The 27004-nt window shown below is 39.8% G+C and overlaps 2 protein-coding genes across 2 annotated transcripts; both read right to left on the bottom strand.

Annotated features, from left to right (window-relative positions):
* Nucleotides 1–5554: 5554 nt before the first annotated feature.
* LOC148128539 (vomeronasal type-2 receptor 26-like) lies at nt 5555–12372 on the bottom strand. Its single transcript, XM_087948851.1, has 3 exons — nt 12313–12372; nt 10685–10811; nt 5555–7581 (listed from the first exon to the last, which is right to left on the bottom strand). Exons 1-3 carry the CDS (start codon nt 12370–12372, stop codon nt 6671–6673), a joined length of 1098 nt encoding a protein of 365 aa, XP_087804977.1. The 3' UTR covers nt 5555–6670.
* On the bottom strand, nt 12016–26790 carry LOC148128540 (vomeronasal type-2 receptor 26-like). The gene is made up of 6 exons (XM_087948849.1): nt 26442–26790; nt 26115–26360; nt 24412–24697; nt 18207–19004; nt 16061–16273; nt 12016–12493 (listed from the first exon to the last, which is right to left on the bottom strand). Exons 2-6 carry the CDS (start codon nt 26324–26326, stop codon nt 12470–12472), a joined length of 1533 nt encoding a protein of 510 aa, XP_087804975.1. The 5' UTR covers nt 26327–26360; nt 26442–26790; the 3' UTR covers nt 12016–12469.
* Nucleotides 26791–27004: the final 214 nt, after the last annotated feature.

A 27004-nucleotide genomic window follows, 5' to 3' on the forward strand; every position in this document is an offset into this window, starting at 1 on the left:
CAAACACAGTCCCAGCATTTGAGATGTATTTTGGGTGTAGACCCAAGAACATCTGCTGCAGCAGTTAGAGCTGAATTGGCAATTTATACAATTCAGGCATTATCTACAATTAGAGTTTATGACTACAGGTGCAAAGTTAATGAAATGGAGACTGATAGACTACCCAAATTATGCCTACTAGAGCAAATAAAACTACAATCACAAATCTCCTGGATCATTAAACTAACCAATTTTGTAAGAAGCTGTGGTCTTCCTATCTCTTGTGTAACAGGAGAACAATCTTAAAAAAAGAGTTGCCCAAAGAATTAAGGATATAGATGCACAAATTGATATAGCTATCCTTAGTAAGGTAGGTAACTTGAAATGGTTGAGTAAATACAAATGTACTTTCCAAGTAGATAGCTACTTGAAGTCACAACTCCCAAAACATCTTAGGGAGATATTCACGAGAGCAAGATTTGAACAGCTTGACACAATGGTTAGATACAGGAGATTTCATGCAATACCATACAATGAGCGTCTCTGCATTTGCAGAGCAGCAGAGGTAGAGGACCTGGCTCACATCCTATTTGACTGTTGCCTGTATAAGAGGATGAGAGACAGGTACCTTGGTCATATATCAGACGAATGACCCATGATACCCATATCAAAATAACTTACCTTATGTCTGGCCAGAACTTGAAAATAACATTTAAAGTAGCACAGTATTTAAACAAAATGATTTGGTTGAGATCTGCATATGTGGGATTGATTGGGGTAGATTGCAAGGGCGACTCCGAAATATAATGTTATTATATTTTATCTATATCTTAAATTATTATACATTATTACAACTTTATTTTGGATTGTATTTTATTACTATTTCATCTTAAATCGTATTTTGTCTAGATTCCATTTTAAATTGTAATTTATCAAGTTCCATTTTAAACAGTATTTTATCAAATTTCATTTTGAATTGCTGTTATTAAATTTTAGTAACAAATTGTTGCTGGAACTTTGCACTTTGACATGGCACAAGGGCTAATCAATAAAGACTTATTATTATTATACACTGCTCAAAAAAATAAAGGAAACACAAAAATAAGACATCCTAGATCTGAATGAATGAAATATTCTTATTAAATACTTTGTTCATTACATAGTTGAATATGCTGACAACAAAATCACACAAAAATTATAATTAGGTTTGGCAGCTCTCATGGATCTTGGTTCACATTGTTTTTTGGCTTCCTCCTTTCCACCTACTGCACCTTCCTCTTTTTCAGTCATCATTTGGCAGTCCTCTTGGAATTCAATTAGTGAAATTTCTTTTTCTGCCTCTTCCTCTTTCCCTCTGAAAAATTTTGTATAAAATGATTCAGCTTTCTCAATTGAATCAATTCTGTATCTCTGTTCTTGCCATGTGAACATTGAACCTTCTGGAATCAGCCATCTACAATTCACCTCTTTTTAAGTAGCAATTTGGTCAAGAATTGGTATTCTCTTCTCATCTCTCTCACTCTTCTGGGTACTTGTTTCAAAACCACAATCTCCTTATCTTTATATTTCAATGTTTTCTCTTTTGCCACTTGCAATATTTGCGTTTTAATGGCTTTCTTTGTAAATCTGATGTGAACTTCTCTTGGTAGGCTATTTCTCATTGCGTATCTTGTGAAAACTCAATAGACTTCATCTATTCCATCCATCTTCTCTTCAGTTATTTCCAAAGCTTCAGCCAATATTTCTATCATTATCTCAGCTAGATTTTGTCTTTTTTCTTCCTCTATGTTTTGGAATCTAAGATAAAATTCTGATCTGTCCATCTCCCATCTCAGCATACCACTTTTATCTTGTTCAACCACAATTTATCTGTTATCAATGTCTCCAATCTTCTTATCTCTTTGTTTATCTTCTTCAATTTTTAGTAGTCTCTCATCATACTTCATCATCATTTGTTGGAAGTTCTCGATTTTTTCATCAGTTTCCCTGTTCTTTGTTCAATGTTCTCTGTTCTTTGTTCGATATTCTCTATTCTCTTTTCAATATTCTCTGATCTTGTTTGAATGTTTTGAATTCCTTGCATAATCATCTGCAGGGTCACTTTTTCTTTTTCTTGTTCTTTTTCTTGCCTTAACATTGTCTGTATTGAACATTGTCCTCCAGATGGTGGGGAGGAGGAAGTAGAAGTTGAAGAACCAGGAGCTGTTAATTTCCAACTCATTTCAAACAATTCAAAATCTTCAGGTTCTTCTAGACCTTAATCCAACTGTGGAGTAACCAATTGCGATTCCAATTCAAAATAGTAGGGAAAAAGAAGCCAAATAGTAATAATAATAATAATAATAATAATAATAATAATAATAATAATAATAATAATAATAATAATAATAATAATAATATAAAGAGTTTCATCAGGTTCTTGTATACCTTAATCCAATCGATTGGTTAGATAACAATGAAAATTCAAAAATGAAGTAAAAAACCATAAACATACACAGAAGAGAAAAAGTTGTAAAATCCTAAAAAAGACGGAAAAGTGAGGAATAAAAAGCCCAAAAAAAAAAGAGGAAAAATTATTCAGGTTCTTCAACACCTTCATCCAATTAAGAGGTCTCAAATATAAAAGGCTGCATAAGAGAAAAAGAAAAAAAAGCCAGGAAGATAAAAAGAAAGAAAAAAACAGTATTGGAGGTAGATGGAAAAACAAAAAGCCAACATAAAAATTTAACTTCCAAAGACAAGGAAAAAAAAAAAAAGCAAAGACAAGCTCCAAAGAACTAAAAATCCAAATAGCTATTTCAAAAAGTAAATTGTTGAGGAGGAGTAGCACAGTTTAGGAAAAATCAAAAGAACACACTGCACTTTGTTTAGTTATCCAAGGCTCTTGTTATAACACTCTTCTCCAAAAACTTATCACCTTTTTTTTCCCTATAAACTTCAATACCAGACTCCAGCTGTTAATAGAAACCCAGAAGAGCACCTGCAATAATACTCTCCCATGCTCTTCCCTCTATCTTATCAAATAGCAATGTCCTTGAAAAAAAGTCTCAGTTCTTTCTTTCTCAGCTTTGTCTGGTCACAAGAGAAATAGAATATTTCCAAGCCTCTAGTTGGCGGTGTTACAAAGTTTCTTTGCTTTCACTTTCCCCCTCCTTTAAAAAAAAGAAATAACTAAAAGGGAGTCTCTAGCCTAAAATGTTACAAAATCAAAATGGAGAAAAAAAATAGATGGGAAAAAAAAACAGTCCAGTTTCAAAATATAAGATCATGAATAGAAAATCCAGCAATGAGAAAAAAACATTACTTTGACATTCCTGTTTAAAATCACCGCTTAATCACTTCTGTCAAAACTTTTACAGATTCTTTCTTTTCCTTAGGGTGTCCTTTCAGATCTTAGAATAAAGAAAAAGTTCTCACCAAACCGGCACACTCTCTCTTTCTGTTCTCTTTCGTTTCGGAACTGTCCCAACTTCAGCAGCTTTAATGGCTGCCTCTTTGCTGCTGGCAAGAAGAGCTTCTCCTGGATCTACCAGGGACTTTGCAATGTCCCTGGGATCAACAGGATGCACTCTTCACTTTCACCATCTCTTCAGGATGGTTTAGATCCGATAGGACCGTCCAGGAGCAAAGATATCGGCAGCGATCTCAGACCTCCAAGATTGCATGCTGTATTGTCATGACGCCAGCTCCGCCCTCGCTGCAGGATGATCCAACTTTGATTTAATGTCCTTGAAACAAGTCAAAATGAGGCTCAGTAGTGTGTGTGGCCTCCACGTGCCTGTATGACCTCCCTACAATGCCTGGGCATGTTCCTGATGAGGTGCCGGATGGTCTCCTGAGGGATCTCCTCCCACACCTGGACTAAAGCATCCCCCAACTCCTGGACAGTATGTGGTGCAATGTGACATTGGTGGATGGAGTGAAACATGATGTCCCAGATGTGCTCAATTGGATTCAGGTCTGGGGAATAGGTGGGCCAGTCCATAGCATCAATGCCTTCGTCCTGCAGGAACTGCTGACATACTCCAGCCATATGCGATCTAGCAGCGTCTTGCATTAGGAGGAACCCAGGGCCAACTGCACCAGCATATGGTCTCACAACGGGTCTGAGGATCTCATCTCGGTACCTAATGGCAGTCAGGCTACCTCTGGCGAGCACATGGAGGGCTGTACGGCCCCCTAAAGAAATGCCACCCCACCCCATTACTGACCCACTGCCAAACTGGTCATGCTGGAGGATGTTGCAGGCAGCAGAACATTCTCCATGGCATCTCCAGACCCTGTCACATCTGTCACATGTCCTCAGTGTGAACCTGCTTTCATCTGTGAAGAGCACAGGGGGCCAGTGGCGAATTTGCCAATCTTGGTGTTCTCTGGCAAATGCCAAACATCCTGCATGGTGTTGGGCTGTAAGCACAACCCCCACATGTGGACATCGGGCCCTCATACCACCCTCATGGGGTCTGTTTCTGACCATTTGAGCAGCCACATGTACATTTTGCAGGGCTCTGGCAGTGCTCCTCCTGTCCCTCCTTGCACAAAGGTGGAGGTAGCGGTCCTGATGTTGGGTTGTTGCCCTCCTATGGCCTCCTCCACATCTCCTGATGTACTGGCCTGTCTCCTGGTAGCGCCTCCATGCTCTGGACACTACACTGACAGACACAGCAAACCTTCTTGCCACAGCTCGCATTGATGTGCCATCCTGGATGAGCTGCACTACCTGAGCCACTTGTGTGGGTTGTAGACTCCGTCTCATGCTACCACTAGAGTGAAAGCACCACCAGCATTCAAAAGTGACCAAACCATCAGCCAGAAAGCATAGGAACTGAGAAGTGGTCTGTGGTCACCACCTGCAAAACCACTCCTTTATTGAGGATGTCTTGCTAACTGCCTATGCTTTCCACCTGTTGTCTATTCCATTTGCACAACAGCACGTGAAATTGATTGTCAATCAGTGTTGCTACCTAAAGAGGACAGTTTGATTTCACAGAAGTGTGATTGACTTGGAGTTAAATTGTGTTGTTTAAGTGTTCCCTTTATTTTTTTGAGCAGTGTATATGTTGTATAGTTTTAAATGGGATTATTAATTTTAATGTTTTAGGTAATAAAATGTTAAGTATTTAATGGGATTTAAAAGGGGAGATAATAATTCCCATACCTTCCATCTCATTAAAAAATGAAAATTTCCCTTTTCCCCCAAACAATAAGTCACATTGTCCAATCTGGGTGCTCTCTGATTGCCTGGTTGCTTCTCTGCTCCTCCTCTGGCCAGCCAGCAGTTGGAAGGTCCTTGTCATGCCCTTGTTGGAGTCCGATTCTTTTTTTTTAAACAAGTTTTATTCAGTTTTCCACATTTTAACATCTCTTTTTAGTAAACAGCATGATTACAGGTTTCACATATACATACAAATATGACCATAATTACATATTCAATTTTTGTATTCAATTTCTTATCTTAACAATGCTTTTATACATTTTCTATTTTATTATATTATTTCAAATGTTTATCTTATTATTTAATTAACATATATTAACTTCATAAGTATTATACTTCAGTACTTTTAACTGTCACATTTGTATATTCCTCTTAAATTCTGATTAATAATACTTTTTCTATAAATTGGTTTCCCCCCTAAAATGTCAGTTTAAGTGTGCCACCTCAAGTTACACTCAAAGTTGGCTTTCCACCTGTTTGTGCAAAGATGATATCTCCTAATAAAACTGTTCTGTGAGGAACCAACTCGCCTCAGAGTTCTGTTTGTGATGGGTGTATAACTTGGAACGTTGACAGACAGACAGAATGGGAAGATCTTTTTGCACTGTCAACTACCTCCAGTGGTGAGTGCCCCCTTAGGGATCCCAAGCCTTGGGGTCTTGGATCCAGCCCCTGGAGGCTCCATTTCAGCTTGAAACAGGCCAGGGGAGACCCACAGAAGGCCAAACAGAACCTCAGAGGGCTGGATCCAACCCCCAGATGCTCTCTTTTGGCCTGGAAAGGGTCAGGGGAGGCCTCTGGAAGGCCAAACGGGGCTTCTGAGGGACAGATCCACCCCTTGGAAGCTCCATTTTGGCTGGCAAGGTGCCAGGTGAGGCCTCTGGATGAATCCAACTACTACAGGAAAGTTCTATCATTTCTTTAGGCCACCTGAGATCAGCCAGGACCTCCAACTTTCCCCAACATCTACCTGGTTTGCAATCTTAAAGACAATCTCAATCATGTTCAGGCACCTTTCACTTTTATTATACAATTTGTAGATAGAGCATTTTCTTTTCCTATTTCAAATGTTAGTTCTCAGAGGAAGGCTGAACAAAATGGATTCAGAAAGATGGCTTGGATTCTCCCCCAGGAGGCAATTGAAAGAATCTTGTTGCCAAAAACCAATTTGTAATTTAGAGAGTGTCCAACTTCGATAGGCATATCAACAAGATCCCATTGCATGAGTGTCATGTTTCAAAGACTTGGATGTGATGTGGCATTTTGGGTCACAAAAGGGTAAGGGCATTACAGAGATATGCTGCTTTGAGGAATAACAAAAACTCAGTAGATGTTTTGGAATTTTATAGTATAGCATTGGGGGTATTATCTTCTAAACATTCTCTAATTATTTCAAGCAAAACCTTTGGCCCTCTTCTGTATGGAGAGGAGCTTGCATCATCTTATAGGTGTGGAATGACTTAAAATTCCTCTGCCTCACATTTCTACATTTCTTCTGGTTGTAAGCTGCTCCTTTGTATTCAGGTCTGGTCTCAAGATGATAATATAGCACTTGGGGATGAAGATGCAGCCAAGCAGACCAGCACTGGAGGATAAGATGGAGAAGACCTGCACAGCCACCATGTATTTCCCTTTGGTGCTCAGATAGGTTGGCACAAAACTTATCCAGACACTGCAGAAGAGTAGCATGCTGAAGGTGATCAGTTTGGCTTCATTGAATGTCCCAGGGAGATTTCTGGCCAGGAAAGCCACAGTGAAGCAGATGGCAGCCAGGATGCCCATATAGCAAAGTGTGAGATAGAACATGACAACAGAACCTTCATTGCATTGCAGGATGATCTCTCCAGACTGGGAGTGGAGGTCAGAGTCAGGGAAAGGTGGAGAAACTCCCAGCCAGATGGAGCAGATGATAATTTGGACAGCAGAACAAGAAAGGATGATGGAGTTGGCCAAGCTCTTCCCCAACCATCTCTTCACTTGGTTTCCTGGTTTTGTTGCTAGGAAAGCCAACACCACCATGATCGTTTTGGCCAGGAGAGAAGAAACAGCAGCTGAGAAGACAATGCTGAACACTGCTTGTCTGAGAAGGCAGGTGGCTTTCCTTCGTTGACCAATGAAGAAAAAGGAGGACAAGAAGCAAAGCAAGAGGGAGACTAGGAGGATGTAAGAGAGGTCCCGATTGTTGGCTTTTACAATGGGAGTTTCTCGGTATTTAATGAATATGATTAAAACAAGGGTTGTGGTTAAGAAGAACAGTAAGGCAAAAGATACAAGGATGATGCCTAGATTTTCTTCATAAGACAGGAAGGTTATAATTTTTGAGATACATTGGACTCGGTCCTCATTCGGATGCTGATCAGGGGAACACTTGGTGCATTTTTCTGTATCTGGGAATACCAAAAGAATTGTTTTTAAAAATCATTCTATTCACATTTGAAGAAGCTTCTTGGGACAACAGCTGTTACCAGGAACGTTTTCCCAAGGGCATGTTTTAACATCTCCTCAGAATAAAGTTAATAAGAATACCATTTTCAAATATATAAATATATACCAGTGATCTATGGAATTTGGGCAAATCTTAGGAACTGTACATTGGTTGGATTCAAATAATTTAACAACCAGTTCTCTGCCCTAATGACTGGCTGGGTAAGTGTGGCTGGGTGTTTATTTGACTGGATCGACATGTCCAACTCAATGTCACTCACGTTGAGGGGCACCTCACCTCATCTGGCCTCTCCTTGCCCCTCCCCTCCCAGCCACTTCTTCCCTCATCCAGCCTCTTCTCACCGGATGGTTTGCCTGGCCGTCAAAATAAGCACAACATGGCAGATTCCATCCTAGCATATAAGACCAATCAACACCTTTCTCTCCACACTATAAAAAAGATGTTGATACTCTAGAAAAAGTTCAAAGAAGAGCAACCAGAATGATTAGGTGACTGGAGGTTTGAACATATGATGAACTGGGCTTGGCTAGTCTAGTAAAGAGAATGACCAGGGGAGACATGATAGCAGTGTTCCAATATTTGTGGGGCTGCCACAGGGAGGAAGGGGTCACTCTATTTTCTAAAGCACCTGAAGACCAGACCAGGAATAATGGATGGAAACTAAACAAGGAGAGATTCAACTTGAAAATAAGGAGAAATTTTCTGACAGTGAGAACAATCAACAAATGGAACAGAAGCTGCCCTTGGAAGTTGTGGGAGCTTCATCACTTGAGACTTTCAAGAAGAGATTGGACTGTCATTTGTCAGAAATGGTGTAGGGTCTCCTGCTTGGGCAGGGGGTTGGACTAGATGAACTACAAGGTCCCTTCCAACTCTGATTATCTGTTATCACCAAAATAGGGTGGTCTGTCTTCACGTCTTTTCAAACACAGCCTCTCTTCCAAATGATTCTGTGTATACGATGAGCAATCCACACCAAACCATGACCAAAAAAAGGTTGAAAATCAGGCATGACTTGCTTAGAAATTGCCTTGCTTACCACAGAAATTCTTCTCACAACTGTGAGATTGTAAATGGCAGGCTACGTATAAAGGGGGTGAATAAGGGTGAATAAACTCTAGATGTCTATGAACAAGCACCCAGGGAAGCTATTCCACTTTCCAACCACACAGATTTCTGATCAATTGGTAATCAATGTTTAGGTTTCAGAATGGCTCCTAATTGTGAATAGAATCCCTTTGCAAATTCCATTTTAAGCAGGCTAAAAAAAACTCTGATGGACCAGACCAAGGTCTGCATTGCTGTTAATCCTCTCATCACTCCGTATCACCCATCGCCTCCCACTTGTGACTGTATGACTGTAACTTTGTCGCTTATATCCTTACAATTAATATTGACTGTTTCCTCATATGATTTGATTGATTATTGTAGCCTATGACTATCATTAAGTGTTGTACCTTATGATTCTTGACTCTTGATGAATGTATCTTTTCTTTTATGTAGAATGAGATCATATGCATCAAGACAAATTCCTTGTGTGTCCAATCACACTTGGCCAATAAAGACTTCTATTCTATTCTATTCTATTCTATTCTATTCTATTCTATTCTATTCTATTCTATTCTATTCTATTCTATTCTATTCCATTCCATTCCATTCTATTCTATTCTATTATTCCATTCCGTTCCATTCCATTCCATTCTATTCTATTCAGATTTGTGACCACACAAATGCCTCTGGTTCTCCCATAAGTAGAAGGTAGAGAATTATGGCTTTGCCCAACATGGAACAGGCATTTTCCCACAATTTCACTTTCCTCCCTCACACCACACAAAATATTGGACACTCGGCCATCTCACACTCTAGGAAACCCTAGGTTTGGTATCCACATTATTCTGAGAAAACATTTCCAAGTTTCACACCCTCAATCAATAAGTACTAAGGCGGGAGTGGAACTCAAGAGTCTCCTGGTAATCGGCCCAAAGTCAGCCAGGAAGTTTTTATGCTTAAAGGAGGATTAGAACTCAAAGTCCTCTGATGATTGTCTCAAAGTTTCAGATTTGGCTTTTATTTTGAAGGGGGGATTAAAACTCCAGTGATTGGCAGAAAGTCCCTCAGATGGCTTTGATTCCCGCAGCTCACCAGGCACTCCTTGCCCCTCCCCCAAGCACAAAAGGCTCCTTCTGCCACTGCCTTCCTTCTCCCCCGCTCACCTCACCCAAGCAGACAGCTGTTCTTCAAACACCTCACTTGCCTCATGCCCAAGTCAGGCAATGCCACCACGGGAGGACAACCTGCCTGAGCCCCCTTTCCTCCTGCCACCTCGTTCCCACAGAAGCTTCCTCAGGGCTGGCCGGGAGCCTCTCCATGAAACTGGTTGGGGCACAGCAAGTCAGAGAGGAGCAGGGCAAACAGGCAAGCAAGCGACTGGATGGGCTTCCTCCCAGCCAGACTGCAGGATGGAGGGCAGTGGCTGCCTGCACTGAAGCTATCACAAAGAAGGGGTCTATCTATTTTCTACCTATTTTCCAAACCACCAGAAGGCAAAATAAGAAACAATGGATGGAACTTATCAAGGAGTGAAGAACCTAGAACTAAGGAGAAATTTCCTCACAGTTAGAACAATTCATCAGTGGAATGTCTTGCCTTCAGAAATTGTGGGTACCCTATTACTGGAGGCTTTTAAGAAGAGACTGGACGGCCACTTGTCTCAAATAGTATAGGGTCTCCTGCTTGAGCAGAGGGTTGGTCTAGAAGACCTCCAAGCTCCCTTCTAACTCTGTTATTCTGTTCTGTTCAGCAGATAAACCCAAATTATAAAACTGGAAGTAGTAAAGCTTGCCCAATCTGCCAAACCCTACTATTTCAAACTAATTCCCCTTTCAAGCTCTTTTTGCTATTCATCCCCTGAAATAAATTGAGCAATTAGAAGATGAACAAGAAAACAGTTGAGATTCAATCTGTCTTTTAACTTGGACTTTCATGAAAAGGCTTTGAATGCATTCATTACCACAAGGCCTGCCATTTTCTTTGGTGTGACCCACCTTCCTGAGTGGAAATGGTCCCCTCTGGACAAGGAATACAGTCATAGCAGCAAACTGGCTCTCCTTCTCGAGCCCTCTTGACAAATCCAGGATGACAGTTTTCCACACATTGAGACTGAGGAAGAGTCTGATCAGAAAAACAAGGAATTCCAAAGAAAATATGTTAGGATACACCATCCATGGAAAATAAAGGTCAAAATGTATATTAGCCAAAGAGTCCCTGGCTGTCAACTCATGAAACATTCCTATGCCTGTCTTCGAGTTGCCAGAAACAAGGAGAAGGAAATCTGAAGGAGCAGTACGGCACTTTAAAACCAGAAGCACATTCCAGCCTTATCTTACAAAGGTTGTAGCTAGGCTACTGGATCTTCTGCCAGCATAAATACTTCATTGGAGAATGTGATTAATAACACCCAGCCCATGAACGCACTTCATTGGAGAATCTGATTTATGATACACTCAGGGTGGAGGAGGGAAACAGGGTCACAGGTAAATTACATATGCCAGAGTTGGCTTCATTTAGGTTAATGCCGGCATGTTGCTCCTAATAAAACTTTTGGATTTTTTTGAAGCTTGGCTCGAGGCTCATGATTTAATTAGGGTAATCGGCAGAGCCCTGACACTGGCCTTCACTTAGGTAAGTGTGAACTCTCTAAGTAGCTGCAAATAGTTGCAGGAGATAGAGCTGCCAACAGATTCTTCATTTAGCTCATCCCTTTTGCTTTTGGAATATCTCACTGATATAAAGGACTTTTCTACTTAATAAAGTTAGGAGGGATGGAATTAAGAAAAGATTTAAGCATTAAGTGACAACCAGTATAAAAATTTATTCCTCCATTCTTCATATATCCATGATTTTAAAGTATAATGATATATTCGTATTAAATTATAGAATCAAATTTATTCTGAAAAATTTACTAAAGTTTTATTAGATTTATGAAAATATAATAAAACTGTGATGAAGAAAGAAGCTTATCACCGCACAAAAGTTTTTTCAAAACTACATAAAACATTGCAAAACTGCTGAAAGTAGTCTAAAATAGTCTCCCAGTTAAGACAGCTAGCAAACGAACCTTACAATTAAAGATGTCAACCACAAAAGAGAAGGTCTTTGTATATGTTTTCTTTAATTTCTATGGCTGACACCTTAGTCATGTGAGAATAAAACCAAGTGCCTAGTGTCTAAACTATAGTTAGATGATGGAGAGGTAAGGTCATGAAAAAATGTCCCAATAAAGGAGAATATTTGTAACTCAGAGTTGGAATGAGGGGTCTTTGGTGCCCTCTGTGTTTGCTTGTTTTCCTGCAGATGTTTCATTACGCAAACTACATAACATCATCATTGTTGCAAAAGATGAACATGTATGACCCTTTGTTGGAAAAGATAATTCTAAGGCCCAGATAGACCTCAGATAGACGTCCAAGACATGGTCCTTTCTGTTGAAGAACTACAGTTAGGTGACACCAACTGGCATGGAAAGACAGACCCTCATTTATTACTAGGTAAATTTGGAGCCTCATTTCTGCTCAGCAAGACTTAATATAGGAAACAATCAAGATAAACAATATCATTCAAGGGTTATCAGATAAAATGCCTTCTTACATGCCAAAACCCAAATCTAGATAACATTTCCTTTCAAATTGTCCTTTGTAATTCCAATATCAGGAGTGTCTTTTCTATGGATCATGTTTCAGGGCTCCAGTTTTCTGGGTCAGGACATCATGTCACCATATGATTTCAGGTGAACTGAATGCTTTGGATCTCCTTCCGATGACACATAGTGACTAAATTAGTAGACCAGCGAAATACTGTGGACATAATATACTTAGATTTCAGTAAGGCATTTGACAAAGTAGACCACAACTTCTTCTTGGTAAATTAGAAAAAAGTGGGATATATAGCAGCACCACCAGATGGATTCGCAACTGGCTGACAAACCATACTCAAGGAGTAGTCCTTAATGGGTCTACATGGAGGGAAGTAAGCAGTGGGGTGCCATAAAATACCATCTTAGGCCCAGTACTCTTAAATATCTTATTAATGACATAGATGAGGGAATAGAAGGGCAACTTACCAAATTTGCAGATGATACTAAGCTGGCAGGAATAGCTAACACCCAAGAAGATAGGCTCAAGATCCAGATGGATCTTGACAGACACGAAGAGTGGGCCATATCTAACAAAATGAAATTCAATGTAGACAAAAGTAAAGTCCTACACTTAGGCAAGAAAAACCCAAAGTACACATATAGACTAGGTGAAACCAGGCTCAATAGCAGTAACTGTGAGAGGGATCTTGGAGTCTTAGTGGACAACCAGTAAAATATGAGCCAGCAGGGTGAAGCAGCAGCCAAAAAAGCTAATTGTCAGCTATGGAATCATGATTCATCACTGCCACATAGCTGGAGAATGTGGGAGGGGGGGTGATGTTAATTGAGTAGCTCTTAGTAGACAAAATATAATTGTTTTGATAAGTTCAAGGTTTAAGAGTATGGCGCAGAAAGAATTGGAACTTACTTTGGGATTGGTTCATGTGATATGATGATGATTAAAAAGGGGATGGTTTGTAGGTTGGCACATTGTGGGAAAGCCAGGAAACTTTTAGTTTTGGAATTTCACAGCTGTGCCAGGTGCTATTCTAATAAAAGTAATTTTGAGATTATGCTTGTCTTGGAGTTACTGACAGGAATGCATGTTCCCTGGAATGCTGACATTAATGCAATCCTAAATTGCATTAACAGAGGGATACAATCGAGATCAAGTGAGGTACTAATACCACTCTATAAAGCCTTAGTAAGACCACACCTAGAGTACTACATTCACTTTTGGTCACCACGCTATAAAAAGGATGTTGAGATTCTAGAAAAAGTCAGAGAAGAGCAACAAGGATGATTAGGGGACTGGAGACTAAAATATATGAAGAATGAACTGGGCATACCAAAACTATGGTCACAAGACACAGTCATCCCCATCTTCAAAAAGGGAGACCCCAGCCTAGTTGAAAGTTACAGACCAATCTCCTTATGCTGCGTCACCTGTAAAGTCATGGAATCAATTATTAACCAATCCATTTTCCTCCACTTAGAGACAAACAACCTACTCTCCAATAAACAATTTGGTTTCAGAAAAAAACTATCCTGTAATCTGCAACTCTTACACTGCAAAAACATGTGGACTACACAACTCAATCAGGGCAAAGCAATAGACGCAATCTACATAGACTTCTGTAAAGCCTTTGATTCAGTGGTACACAACAAACTACTACTAAAACTGAAATCTTATGGTATCTCTGGACAACTGCATAACTGGATAGAAGCATTCCTGTCAAACAGACAACAAATGGTCAAAATTGGGAGTGTCCTATCAAATTCTGTACCTGTCAATAGTGGTGTCCCCCAAGGCAGTATTCTAGGACCAACTCTCTTCATACTCTACATAAATGACCTCTGTGATCACATTAAGAGCAACTGCGTTCTCTTCGCTGATGATGTAAAACTGTTCAATACCACAGACAATACTGCTACCCTTCAAAAAGATCTTGACTATGTATCAGAATGGCCAAACAAATGGCAACTTCAAATCTCAACAAACAAATGCTCTATCTTACATATTGGAAAAAAAATCAGAAAATAAAATACAGGCTGAATAGTCAAGACATTATTGATGATCCAAGCTCTGTAAAGGACCTTGGAATACTCATCTCTAATGATCTAAGTGCTAGAGCCCACTGTAACTACATAGCCAAAAAAGCATTAAGAGTTGTTAACCTAATCCTACGTAGCTTTTTCTCTGGTAATATCACACTTCTAACTAGAGCATACAAAACATTTGCTAGACCAATACTCAAAGACAGCTCATCAGTCTGGAACCCACATTACATATCTGATATTAGCACAGTTGAGAAAGTCCAGAAATATTTCACAAGAAGAGTTCTCCACTCCTCTACTCATTGTAGAATACCTTATGCTACCAGACTTGAAATTCTAGACCTAGAAAACCTTGAATTATGCCATCTTCGGTCTGATCTAAGTATGGTATATAAAATCATACATTGCAATGACTTACCTGCCAATGAATACTTCAGCTTCAACCATAACAACACAAGAGCACACAATAGATACAAACTCAAGGTTAACTGCACCAAACTTGATTGCAGGAAATACGACTTCAGCAACGGAGTGGTCAATGTCTGGAATACTCTACCTGACTCTGTGGTTTCTTCCCAAAACCCCAAAAACTTTAACCTTAGACTGTCTACTATTGACCTCACCCCTTTCCTAAGAGGTCTGAAGGGGGCGTGCATAAGTGCACCAACATGCCTACTGTCCCTGTCCAATTGTTTCTTTTATTTTTTCTTATATGTATCCATGTATTCATAACTATGTTTTTACTTATACCTATTATCTTATAAGCAATTGACAAACCAAATAAAATAAACAATAAACAATAAATAAAATGGTTGGTCTAGTGAAGAGAAGGACCAGGGGAGATATGATAGCAGTTTTCCAATATTTTAGGGGCTGCCACAGAGAGGAAGGGGTTAACCCTTTTTTCTAAAGCACCCGAAGGCCAGACGAGGAATAATAGATGGAAACTGAATAAAGAGAGATTTAACCTGGAAATAAGGAGAAACTTTCTGACAGTGAGAACAATCAACCAATGGAACAGCTTGCCCTCAGAAGTTGTGGGAGCACCATCACTTGAGACTTTCAAGAAGAGATTGGACTCCCGCCTGTCAGAAATGGTGAAGGTTCTCCTGCTTGGGCAGGGTGTTGGACTAGATGACCTACAAGGTCCCTTCCAACTCTGATTATCTGTTATTTTTTATGAGCAGATGGTTTATTCCTCTATCTCGGAGGATGAAAGGCAACCGTCAATAATTCTGGTCACAAAATCATAGCCTCCATATTACTGATTATGGAGCTTCCCTTTCAGTGGACAACTATCTGAATCCCAAGGCATATTTGCCACAGAGACCAAGAAGGTATTTATCCAGTCTTGATTCAGTTTCACTGGATTCAGCCCAAACCTGAACTTGGGAACTGTTTAACAGAATTGCCTTCTCCCTGAACTTTAACAGAATTGCCTTCTCCTTTGCTATTCTAGAATAAGAAACAAACAAAGTTGAAAATGTGTCACCCAGCAACTCATGCTGGACAGTATGGAATCACCTTAAAGCAGTGCTCCATATTTTAACATATAAAGGAAACCTTGATCACTAGTACCGATGCCTTCAAAGCACTTTAAGAAGACTGAGATGTCTACTCCTCAAATTCAGTTCTCAGTGAAGGTCAACCACCTTGGTGAATTGACTTGGCCAACTTGAAATAGGTGCTTAGAATGGAGCTAGAGAATGGACACCAATATTTCTCTCACCTTGTTGAGTAACTTGAGGAATATAAGAGTATCTTTATTGACTGTAAATTTCTGCCTTTCAAAACTCCCCAGTTGCTCGTCACTGGGACCCAACAAGGGAAAAAATACCCAGCTTATGATGTCGAGATCTGCTGTTATGTCTCCATTTTGGTCCAAGTACAATTTCCGATGGGAAATATTACCAAACTCATTCTTCTCCAGAAAGGGATGGAACTAGAAGAGAAATATCCAGGAAATTTAAAAGAAGACAATTTAGTTTCTTAACCACTATCTTCAAAAGAAAGAAAAGCTCAGATAAATTGGTCAATCATAGATTGAAAAAAAATGACAACATGTAATTGACCAAAATTGTTATTTTATTGTTTTTATTATTTATTATTTTTACAAATAACTCAGGGCTTCTAAGATATCCAGCATATTTTTTCCTTTTTATTTTCCCCACAAAAACAACCCTGTTGTTGGTTGGTTGTGCTGAGAGTGAATGAGAGGCTAAAGTTGTCAGAGTATATTCATGAACTAGAGTAGAGCTTAGTAACAAAGTCAGCCAATGAATAGGCATAGCAACTAAGTTAGCCAATGGGGGCTTTTGGAAACTGAAAATAGAAGTTAGCCCGGGTGTGGCTCTGTATTAAGCTCTCGCTCTAAACTGAAACTGTTCTGTATTGTTCTCTGCTCTGCTTGTATTACGTTGGAAGACTGTACTATTGGTATTGTAAACTTTGCTTCATGTTATTATGTATATAAAGAAGTTAATTGAATCCTGCTGAATCAGTCTTCTGTGTATGCTTTCTGGAGTTGAATTTCTGCTGCAAATTATCACAAAAGTCACCCAGACGGCTTTCATGATTAAAGCAGGATTTGAACTTACAGTCTCCTACTATCTAGCCTCCTGCCATACATTTGTAATTATCACCATATTTTCTTAATAATCTAACTTGATTTCAGTGAATTATTAGCAATCTACTTCTTGATGTGATAACTAGAAAATTGAACCTTAAGTGGAGACTAAATACTATAATTAAGTGTATAAAAGCGGCCTTAAAATTGTACTGAAATAATTTTCAATGTTCCTTTTAAAACTGAGGAATTATGAATAACAATTATTTATTTTTTTATTTTATTTTATTTGGTTTGTCAATTGCTTACAAGATAATAGGTATAAGTAAAAACATAGTTATGAATACATTGATACATATAAGAAAAATAAAATTAGTTCTTGATCACTTATTCTTCTATAATGTTTATAATGCAGACAACTATTGGATAAAATATGATTTTGCTATGCAACATTTATATCAATCCTTTGACAAAGCTATTTTGATATCGTTTTAAGAATACAGAGCTTCCAGGGGAAAAAATATTTATGTTTTCTTAATAGAGAGAAGTGCATAAGAAGTGTGGACCTGAACAAATGCGTAGTCTCAAAAACATCAGTACTTTCAAAAGAGCTGTCTTGGATTAAGAATTTACACCACCCCACCCAAACTCTAAGGACAGAACATGACCTTTAAGACATAATAGGATTTACCCACCATCATTAGAATAGCAAAAGTCACCAGGCTCACTACATTGCACAACCACCTGGAGCATCTCAATCTCCAAACCCTAGAATCCTATAAAAATCCATCCACTCACTCAGCCATTTTGTCAGCCACCCCAGAAACATGCTTCTGTCACTGAAGTTTCTGGAAAACCAAATAAACAGAGACCTTCTTTCCTTGTTGCCAGCCTCCATTTTATTTTCAGTATTTTTTTCCTCCTGGCTTGCATCTGGACTGGATTTTTCTTCCTACACTAGAGAAGCATTAACACTGAATAGTGGGGACAGAGTGCTAATTGATACAGAACTTTTCAATCCCAAGCAATGTATAACTAATCAGTTCTAACCTAGAACTAATGTAATCAGTTCTAACATAGAACTAACAGTTCTAACATAGAACTAACTTAGAACTAATCAGTTCTAACATAGATGTTTCTGCAGTTAGTAATATTAAGGTTTGTGCTAAGAAAAATCACCCATCCCCACAACCCTATTTCCTGAATGATTACATTGATCAAGTTGTTAATCTTTTGTTGTACAGGGGGGTTGAGAAAGTTCCCCTCACTCTCCTTTGGAGTTTCATGGATTCTGGTATGGACTACATACCTGCCACGGCTGCAGCCTTGGAGCCCCCAAACTCTCTTTGCCCTGCTTGCTTCTCCTTCTGGATCTGCAGGAATACGCAGCTTTCAAGGTGTAGGCCAGAGTCTTAATAACACTGTGCGAATGACAGAGAACCGGAATAAATTGACTCCTCCTTTCTTCCTGAGACTTCAGGAGTGTTTTCTGAGTGCATCTTTTTTGGCCTTTGACTGAAAACATGTACTTTGCAAAAGAACAATGAAAACACTGATCTTCAAATTTCACTAAGTGTTTGTCTTCAAAAATGTCATCTTCAAAGACATCTGTCCTTTTTTTCTCCTGAAATGCAAAGCTCCAAATATTATGGACATATTTATAAAGGCTCTCCTGTCCCATTACCAAATACCCAATAGTTCCCACAATCCAGACTTTCCCTCCAATAGGTTCTGGCACATCTTCAAATGTTAACTGTAAAGTAAGAATTCTGTCCCAAACGTTAGCGTATTCTATGTAGTTTACAAAAACATTGACTTGTTTCCACTTAGAGATGGCCTCCCTGAGGGGTGTTGTATGTCCAGTTGCTGAGAATCGTTGAGATATAACAACACAAATTCCATTCCTGACAAGCATATGAGTAAAAGTCCTCATGAAACTCTCTCCTTCCTCTGTGTCTGAAGTAAAGAGCCCAATCAAGGTCCATCTGAAATGGAGGAGCGCTTGGACAATTGCTGGATACACGATCCCTTTTAGGGGAAGGATCCGGTGGAAAAAAGGAAATAGAGTTTTATCATGCAGAGCCTCTGAAACAATGGCATCACTGATCTAAAAACAACAACAAAGAATGCTCTGCTATATTTAGGGTCAGATTAAGTCCAAAATACTAGATTTTAATAAATCCAACTTTCTATTCATGAACATCTTAGAAAAGCTTATTGTGGTGGCACAGTGGTTAGAATGCAGTATTGGAGGCTAATTCTACTCTAGAGGCGTCAAACTCAATTCCATTGATGGCTGCATCAGGGCTGTGGTTGACCTTGGGGAACCGAACAGACATGGCTGACTGGGTGGGTGTGGCCAACAGGATGGGCATGGCCAACTTGATGCCAGTCACTGGGCATAGAGCACTGGGTGGGCATGGCCATGGACAGCTTGACGCTCCTCCCCAAACTGCTGGAATGTTTCCTCTTCACATTGGAGAGACTCATCCGAAGCCACTCTGGCCCAATGTTCCCTCTTCACATTGGGTAGATACGCCTGAAACCACACTGGTCTGATCCAACCACATTGTGGGCTGATACCAACCTCTGGGCCTTCCATTTGACACCCCTGCTCTACTCACAGCCTGGAGTTTGATCCTGACCAGCTCAAGGTTGATACACCCTTCCATTCTTTGGAGATTGATACAATGTGGACCCAGATTGTTAGGGGCAAGTTGTTAATATGCTGAACTGCCAAGAAAAGTATTATGCATAAGTCTAAGTGTTGTTGCTATTCCTGTTGTTATTAATTATTTATTAAGCCATATCAAGATACAGGATATAAAGTACAGAACATCAACAAGACTTAACACCACTGTACATATAAATAAAATAAAAGTTAAAAAGAATAAAATATGATTTGCATTCACTCATTTCACTCCCCCAATTTACCACAATCAGACCCACATATGAAGATATCCACAGTGTCATGCCTCAAGCACAAAATTTGTGTATGTCTTGGGATGGTTTTGTTGGAACTGTTTTGTTCAAATAATTGCCTATAATAGAATAACAGAATAAAAGCGTTGGAAGGGACCTTACAATACACTAAGGCATAATCTTGTGTATCTCAAAGGATAAAACACCCAGACACAAACTGAGCAATGTGGTATATGCAGTACAGGGCAGCAAGCCATTTGCAGATCTGTGCATTGGGGAAACAAAACAACCACTTCATAAACCCATAGCAGAAAATAGGAGAACAAATCCATCAGGACTAGATTCAGCAGTCCATCTGCATTTAAAGGACAAAGGCCACTCTTTTGAAGACAACAAAGTCCACATTTTGGACAAAGAGGATACTGCTGGTTTGAAAGAGGGATCAAAGAGGCATTCCACATCAAAATTGAACAGCCCTAGGTCTTTAGGCATATGTATTTCAGGACCTTTCTTTAGCCCTGGTAAGTCATTAATGCAGGGGTCCCCAAACTTGGCAACTTTAAGACTTTGACCTTGTTTGAGCTCTGGATTATTTTTGTAAGAAGGGAGAGAGAAGGAAGGGACGGGGGGGGGGGGGGGGGGGGGGGTAGGCATTATTGTGGTGGTTTTGGGGGGGGGTGGTATAGTAGAAGTCTAAGGAAAGTTTTGGGGTTGGGGAGGTGGGGCAAGGCCCCTATTGCTGAGGCTGCAGTGGGGCGGTTATGCTGTGTCTTGTGAGTATATTGACAGGTAGGACATTGCGTATGGGGGGGGGGGGGGGGGGGGGGGGGGGGGATTTTTTTTTTATGGGTATATAAGAAAGAAGAGGGGGGGAATTCAAGGGTTCAATCAGTCTGGTGGTAAGGTCTACAGTGGGTGGAGACTCTTCTGGAATGGGGAGGGGCAGAGGGGGGGGGGGGGGGGGGGGGGGGGTTGCTCGGGGGGGGGGGGGGGGGGGGGGGGGGGGGGGGGGGGGGGGGATAAGTTAAGCATGGGAGTTGCAGTGGGCTCGCACTAGTCTTAGAGGTGGCCAAGGTCCTTTACAGAGCTTGGGTCATCAACAAGATTAGTGTCCAGACTGAATAAAAATGGAGCAAGTGTGCATCCTTGTCATATCCTTGGTAAGTATTCATCTTTCTCCTCATGCTTTTGTTGAGTCCAAACTGCACTTTCAAACAAGTGATTGCAAAAAGGGCTTTAAGCAGAGCCAACAGTCTGAGTTCCATTTTAAGAACAATCAATTTCCTCCATATTTCTCTCTTTACTGCCTGAAACGCAGTAAAATACCTTTAAATATTTATAAACAAATGCATGCATTGATAGAGGTGTTAACATCTATAAATGCAGCATAAGATTGTTTCCCCTGGCTGCCATATTTTTTAATTGTATGTTTGAAGACAAAGCAGTCACCAACACTGGATCAGCTCTGTCTAAAGCAGGGGTCTTCAAACTTGACAGCTTTAAGACTTGTGGACTTCAACTCCCAGAATTCCTCCTCCAGTCATGTTAGCTTAGGAATTCTGGGAGTTGAAGTCGACAAGTCTTAAAGTTTGAAGACCCTTGGTCTAAAGCCTGCAAGGGTGGCTCTTTTCATCTTCCCATTCACATACAGACAGGAGGTTGTACAACTTGCCTCGTGGTGTAACTGGAACAAACTGGAAATGGTGGTAGACATTAGAAGAAACCCTTCCATACTACCACCTCTTACAATACTCGACAACACAGTATCAACAGTAGAGACTTTCAAATTTCTAGGTTCTATCATATCACAAGACCTAAAATGGACAACTAACATCAAAAACATTGTCAAAAAAAGCACAAGAATGTTCTTTCTACGCCAACTCAGAAAGCTCAAACTGCCCAGGGAGCTGCTGATACAGTTCTACAGAGGAAATATTGAGTCTATCATCTGCACCTCTATAACTGTCTGGTTTGGTTCTGCAACCCAACAAGGCAGACACAGACTTCAGAGAGTAATTAGGACTGCAGAAAAAACAATTGCTACCAACCTGACTTCAGTCGAGGACCTGTATACTGCACGAGTCAAAAAGAGGCTCTGAAAATATTTACAGACCCCTCACATCCCGGACATAAACTGTTTTAACTCCTACCCTCAAAACCATGCTATAGAGCACTGCACACCAAAAATACTAGACAAAAGGACATTTTTTTCCAGAACGCCATCACTCTGCTAAACAAATAATTCCCTCAACACTGTCCAACTATTTATGAAGTCTGCACTAATATTACTATTAATCTTCTCATCACTCCTTATAATCCATCCCCTCCCATTTATGACTGTATGACTGTAACTTTGTCACTTGTATCCTTACGATTTTTATTGACTGTTTCCTAGTATGATTTGATTGCTTCTTGTACCCTATGACTATTATTAAGTGTTGTACCTTATGATTCTTGATTCTTGACGAATGTATCTTTTCTTTTATGTACACTGAGAGCATTTGCACCTAGACAAATTCCTTGTGTATCCAATTACTCTTGGCCAATAAATAATTCTTTCTTTCTTTCTTTCTTTCTTTCTTTCTTTCTTTCTTTCTTTCTTTCTTTCTTTCTTTCTTTCTTTCTTTCTTTCTTTCTTTCTTTCTTTCTTTCTTTCTTTCCTTCCTTCCTTCCTTCCTTCCTTCCTTCCTTCCTTCCTTCCTTCCTTCCTTCCTATCTATCTATCTATCTATCTATCTATCTATCTATCTATCTATCTATCTATCTATCTATCTATCTCAGCTCTCCTCAAGAAGAAGCTAGCATGTGTTTGAGCCAAACATCTATTAGAATAATGAAGCAGTAATTGCAGGGATCATTTCTATTTCTTTTTCTCAGTTAAGAACTAGAATTGGCAAACTTTCACCCAAGTGGGTATGATAGATATTATGAGGGTGAAAGATTGTTCTCCAAGCTTGTTGGTTGATATTATTATTAGATAGATATTATTTACCTCTGTAAAGGAACCTGCCACCAGTCAGGAATTTTTAAAATAATTCATCCAGTGGAAAATCCTCTCGGGGGGCCTCCATTTATAATCAAGTATGATGAATTTGATTGTGAATATACTAGGGTGAAAAATAGTTGACAAGTTGGCTAATGTGTTTGTAATTTTTAAATAAAGTTGTGAATGGTCTAGTCCCAAAAAGCTTATAAGTTGTACATATTTTAACACATGTAGATAATCATTGCAATTCTTTTCATGAATCACGGAATTGTTCACCCTGTAAAATATTATTTGGGTTAAGAATTTGTGCAAAATGTCTCCTCAAAGCTTCATCTTCCTTTTTGATTGAACACAGAGTCTCTCCTCATCTTCACAAGGGCACAGTGGAAGCCCCCAAAGCAATAGGGATGATGTCATAAGAAGATATGACTACTTTTTTCCCCTTCCACATGGACTATGCCAGAGGTCCTCAAACTTGGCAACTGTAAGACTTAATGCTGAGGAATAGCTGGCTGAGGAATTCTGGAAGTTGAAGTCCACAAATCTTAAAGTTGCCAAGTTTGAGGACCTCTGGACTATGCCAATCCAGAGCCACAATGCCTGCAAAGGCCATAGTGAAAAACAAGCCTTGAATTTGATAGACAAAATAAAGGTAAAGATTTATCTGTCCAGTCATGTCCAACTCATCTTTGGTGCTCATCTCTGTTTCTTAGCCGAGGGACCCATAGTCAAGTTCCATGGTCAAGTGTTCAGCATGACTATAAGCCGAGAAACCCAGAACACTGTTACCTTCTGACTGAAGTGTTATCTATTTATCTACTTGCGTTTGAATGCTTTCGAACTGCTAGGTTGACAGGAGTTGTGGCAAGGATGGAAGCTCACCCCATCACAAGGTGCCTCTGTCTCCAAATGCCAGGGGTGGGATTCAAATTTTTTAACAACTGGTTCTGTGGGAGTGGCTTAGTTGGTGGGCATGGCTTGGTGGTCATATGAACAGGTGGACGTGGTTTGGTGGTCATGTTATTGGCTGGGCGTGGCCAACTCAATATCACTCACATCGAGGCACACATCTCCTCTCCTGGCCTCTCATGACTGTGGGGATGCTGCAACAGTTGTAAGTGTGAAAAATGGTCATGTCACTTTTTTCAGTGCCATTGTAACTTTGAATGGTCACTCCACATAAGCAAAGTACCAGCAAAGGAGGGAGAAAAAACTCCAGAGACGTTTCAGAGACAGGAAGTCTAGTCCTGCCAAGAATGTAATAAGGGTTGATGGAGAGGCAGTTTCTGTAAGCAACACCAGAATGTTTCCTTCCTGCCTTCCTTACAGGATTAGGCCAGTAATTTCTTTTAACAACTGGTTCTTCGAACTGCTTAGAATGTTAACAACTGGTTCTAGCGAATAGGTGCAAACTGGTAGAATCCCACCCCTGCTTCCCATTGACAAGCCCAGTGTCTTATAAGGGCACCGCACCCATATAGACAAAATATGGTTGAATTTATGGCTCATACACTGCAACTCCACTCACTTTGCCAAATAGAGAAGCACGCGCACACACGCATGTACGCTCACACACACACACACACACACACACACAGAGACAAACCTGTGGGATTTTGTAGGTGGCTACTAATGTTGACATCTGGATGGAGATGTCCATTTTAGCTCCATCAACAAGAGCCAAAAGGTTTTCCTTTCTTCCACAGCTGTAGTTGGGCACATTGGCTTCTCCAGTAGAGAGAACGTCCATCAAGGCTTCTGCAGTGCCAATAGCATTAACATAGTTGTCATAGAAGTTGTAGCCTAATGTGAGATTGTCTGGAAGCTGGAGATTCTTATTGATCATTTGAATGGCATAAATTATGGTTCGTAGTTTAAATTTATTTGCTGTACTGTAAATAATCCATGTAAATAATTCAAATAGTTCATGTTGTTATCACCATCAACAGAAACAATTTTTTTTCAATTTAGTACCCTGTCTCTACAAACCTATTGAGTCTTAAGGCAATAGAGATCCAAAGCCAGAGGCAAATGTTAGCAATGCATGATCAAATAATTTTATGAGCACTGAAAAAGATGGATAATCTTCCACCACAGTTAAAATACACTGTTTTTGTAGCACTCCTAATTTACATTTGCCCAGTAACCTTTCTTAAAATCATTCAATCGTTGAAGTACAACCAACATAAAATGAGGAGGTTGTTTCCTTAGTGAGCCAGAAAAGCAACTGTAGAAAATCTAGAGAAAAGAAGGACTTTTGATTCGCAGTTTAAAATTATTTACTGTACTATAAATAATGTTTATGTTGTTATCATCATCAACAGAAACATTTTTTTTCAATTTAATCCTCTTTGTTGCCACAAGCCTACTGAGTCTTAAGGTAATACAGATCCAAAGCCAAGGGCAAATCATAGCCACCCATGATGATATATATATTTTATGAGCATTGAGAAGATGGGATGGAGATAGTCTTCTACCACAGTTAAGAATCACAAATTGTAGCATTCCTAATTTTCATTTGCCCAGTAACCTGCACTTTAAATCATTCAAAAGTTAAAGTACAACCAACATAAAATGAAGATTTTGTTTCATTAATGACCCAGATAAGCAACTGTAGAAAATCTAGAGAAGGAAGGACTGGGGGGGCAGGGACATGATAACAGTATTGCAATATTTGAGAAGATGCCCCAAAGAGGAGAGGGCAATTTGTTTTCCAAAGCACCAGAAGGCAAGACAGGAAACAATGGATGGAAACTAATCAAGGAGAGAAGCAACCTGAAGTTAGGAGAAACATTGAGGACAATTAACCAGTAGAACACTTTCCTTCAGAAGTTGTGGGTGCTTCATCACCACAAGTTTTTAAGAAGAGAGTCACTTGTCTGTAATTGTATAGGCTCTCCTGCTTGAGCCAAGGGCTGGAATAAAAGTCCTCCAAGGTCACTTCCAGCTCTCTTCTTATTGATCTATACATCTAAGGATCAGAAATTGGATATCAATGAGTAGTTATTTAAATATGGAAATGGGCAGGGTGGAGGCATCTATAACCCCTTCAATCATTACTTTAAACCAACCTCAGAATTCAAGGGATGAGCTCAGCATTGGATGGGAATGGATAAATAATCTGGACTTGTTTATTTGTCCTATATTGGGTTTTGGGTCTATTCCACAAAAGAGGAGAGCCATAGAAATCAAAACAATTCAAGACATTAGACAGCTCCTGCAACATAGGAATCAATGAAATAAAAAGAAAACGACAGTGTTAGAACTGCAAGCGGAGGGAATGCAACTGCATCACATTGAAGAACTTACGAAAGAGACGGACTCATAGGAGCCACCTTGAAAGGCAACATTTCGAGTGATGTTCTTGACATCGAAGTGACTATACCAATGTGATAGTCTCCTGGCATGTAATAGTTCCATGGTTTTCTCTCATCCCGGATCTCAAAATTTAGTGGGCACTTCATTCCAAGCTTCACAGAGACTCCCTGAGACACCAACACCATCAGAAGCAGAAAATCCATAATTTATAGAGCCAAATCAATCCCCTTTCTGTTTCTAAAGAAAAGAGACAAGAAGGATTAGAAGAATTCAAAACATCCTCACTTTCCTGATTCAGACAGGCAAACCAATCTTCACCTGAAAAGGAGAGAAAGGTACAGTCTGAAGGACAATATATGGCTGTCCCAAAATTTGTGCCCTACAGTGTGACCTGATGCATTTATCCTTTCTGATACAAGATCATTTCATGTTGCTTCAGTTGATGTTTACATCAAAGTCAATAGAGTAGTCACAGATGAGGACTGAAAACTCCAGGATGGTGATAATGATAATGAGAAAAAACATTTTCTCTGGGGATTTTGAAGTTCTTCCAAGACTACATGTGAAAAGGGTAAGCTGGAGAATAACATTTAAGCAAAAAGTCACATATATATCCCTGGGGGTATTGTGATCCTTCCTGTCAGGACATGTCCAGAAAGTGATGCTGGAGGAAAATAGTTCATCACCCAAGGAATTGACTTCTGCTGTCTTTCATCATGGTGTCTTGTCTGCAGAGACTGCTGTGAAAGGTCACCCAAAGTTACAAAGTTTGATTAAACTCTACATCAGTGGTTCCCAAACTTTTTCAGTCCACCGCCCCCTTGGTGCTACAAACTCATCCTCAGTGCCCCCCACCCAGGGGTGGGATTCAAATTTTTTAA

Source organism: Notechis scutatus, unplaced genomic scaffold, assembly GCF_049901735.1.
Source record: "Notechis scutatus isolate UNSWTSFEM ecotype Mainland unplaced genomic scaffold, rNotScu1.2 NSCUSCF27, whole genome shotgun sequence".
In the NCBI taxonomy this organism is placed as follows: Eukaryota; Metazoa; Chordata; class Lepidosauria; order Squamata; family Elapidae; genus Notechis; species Notechis scutatus.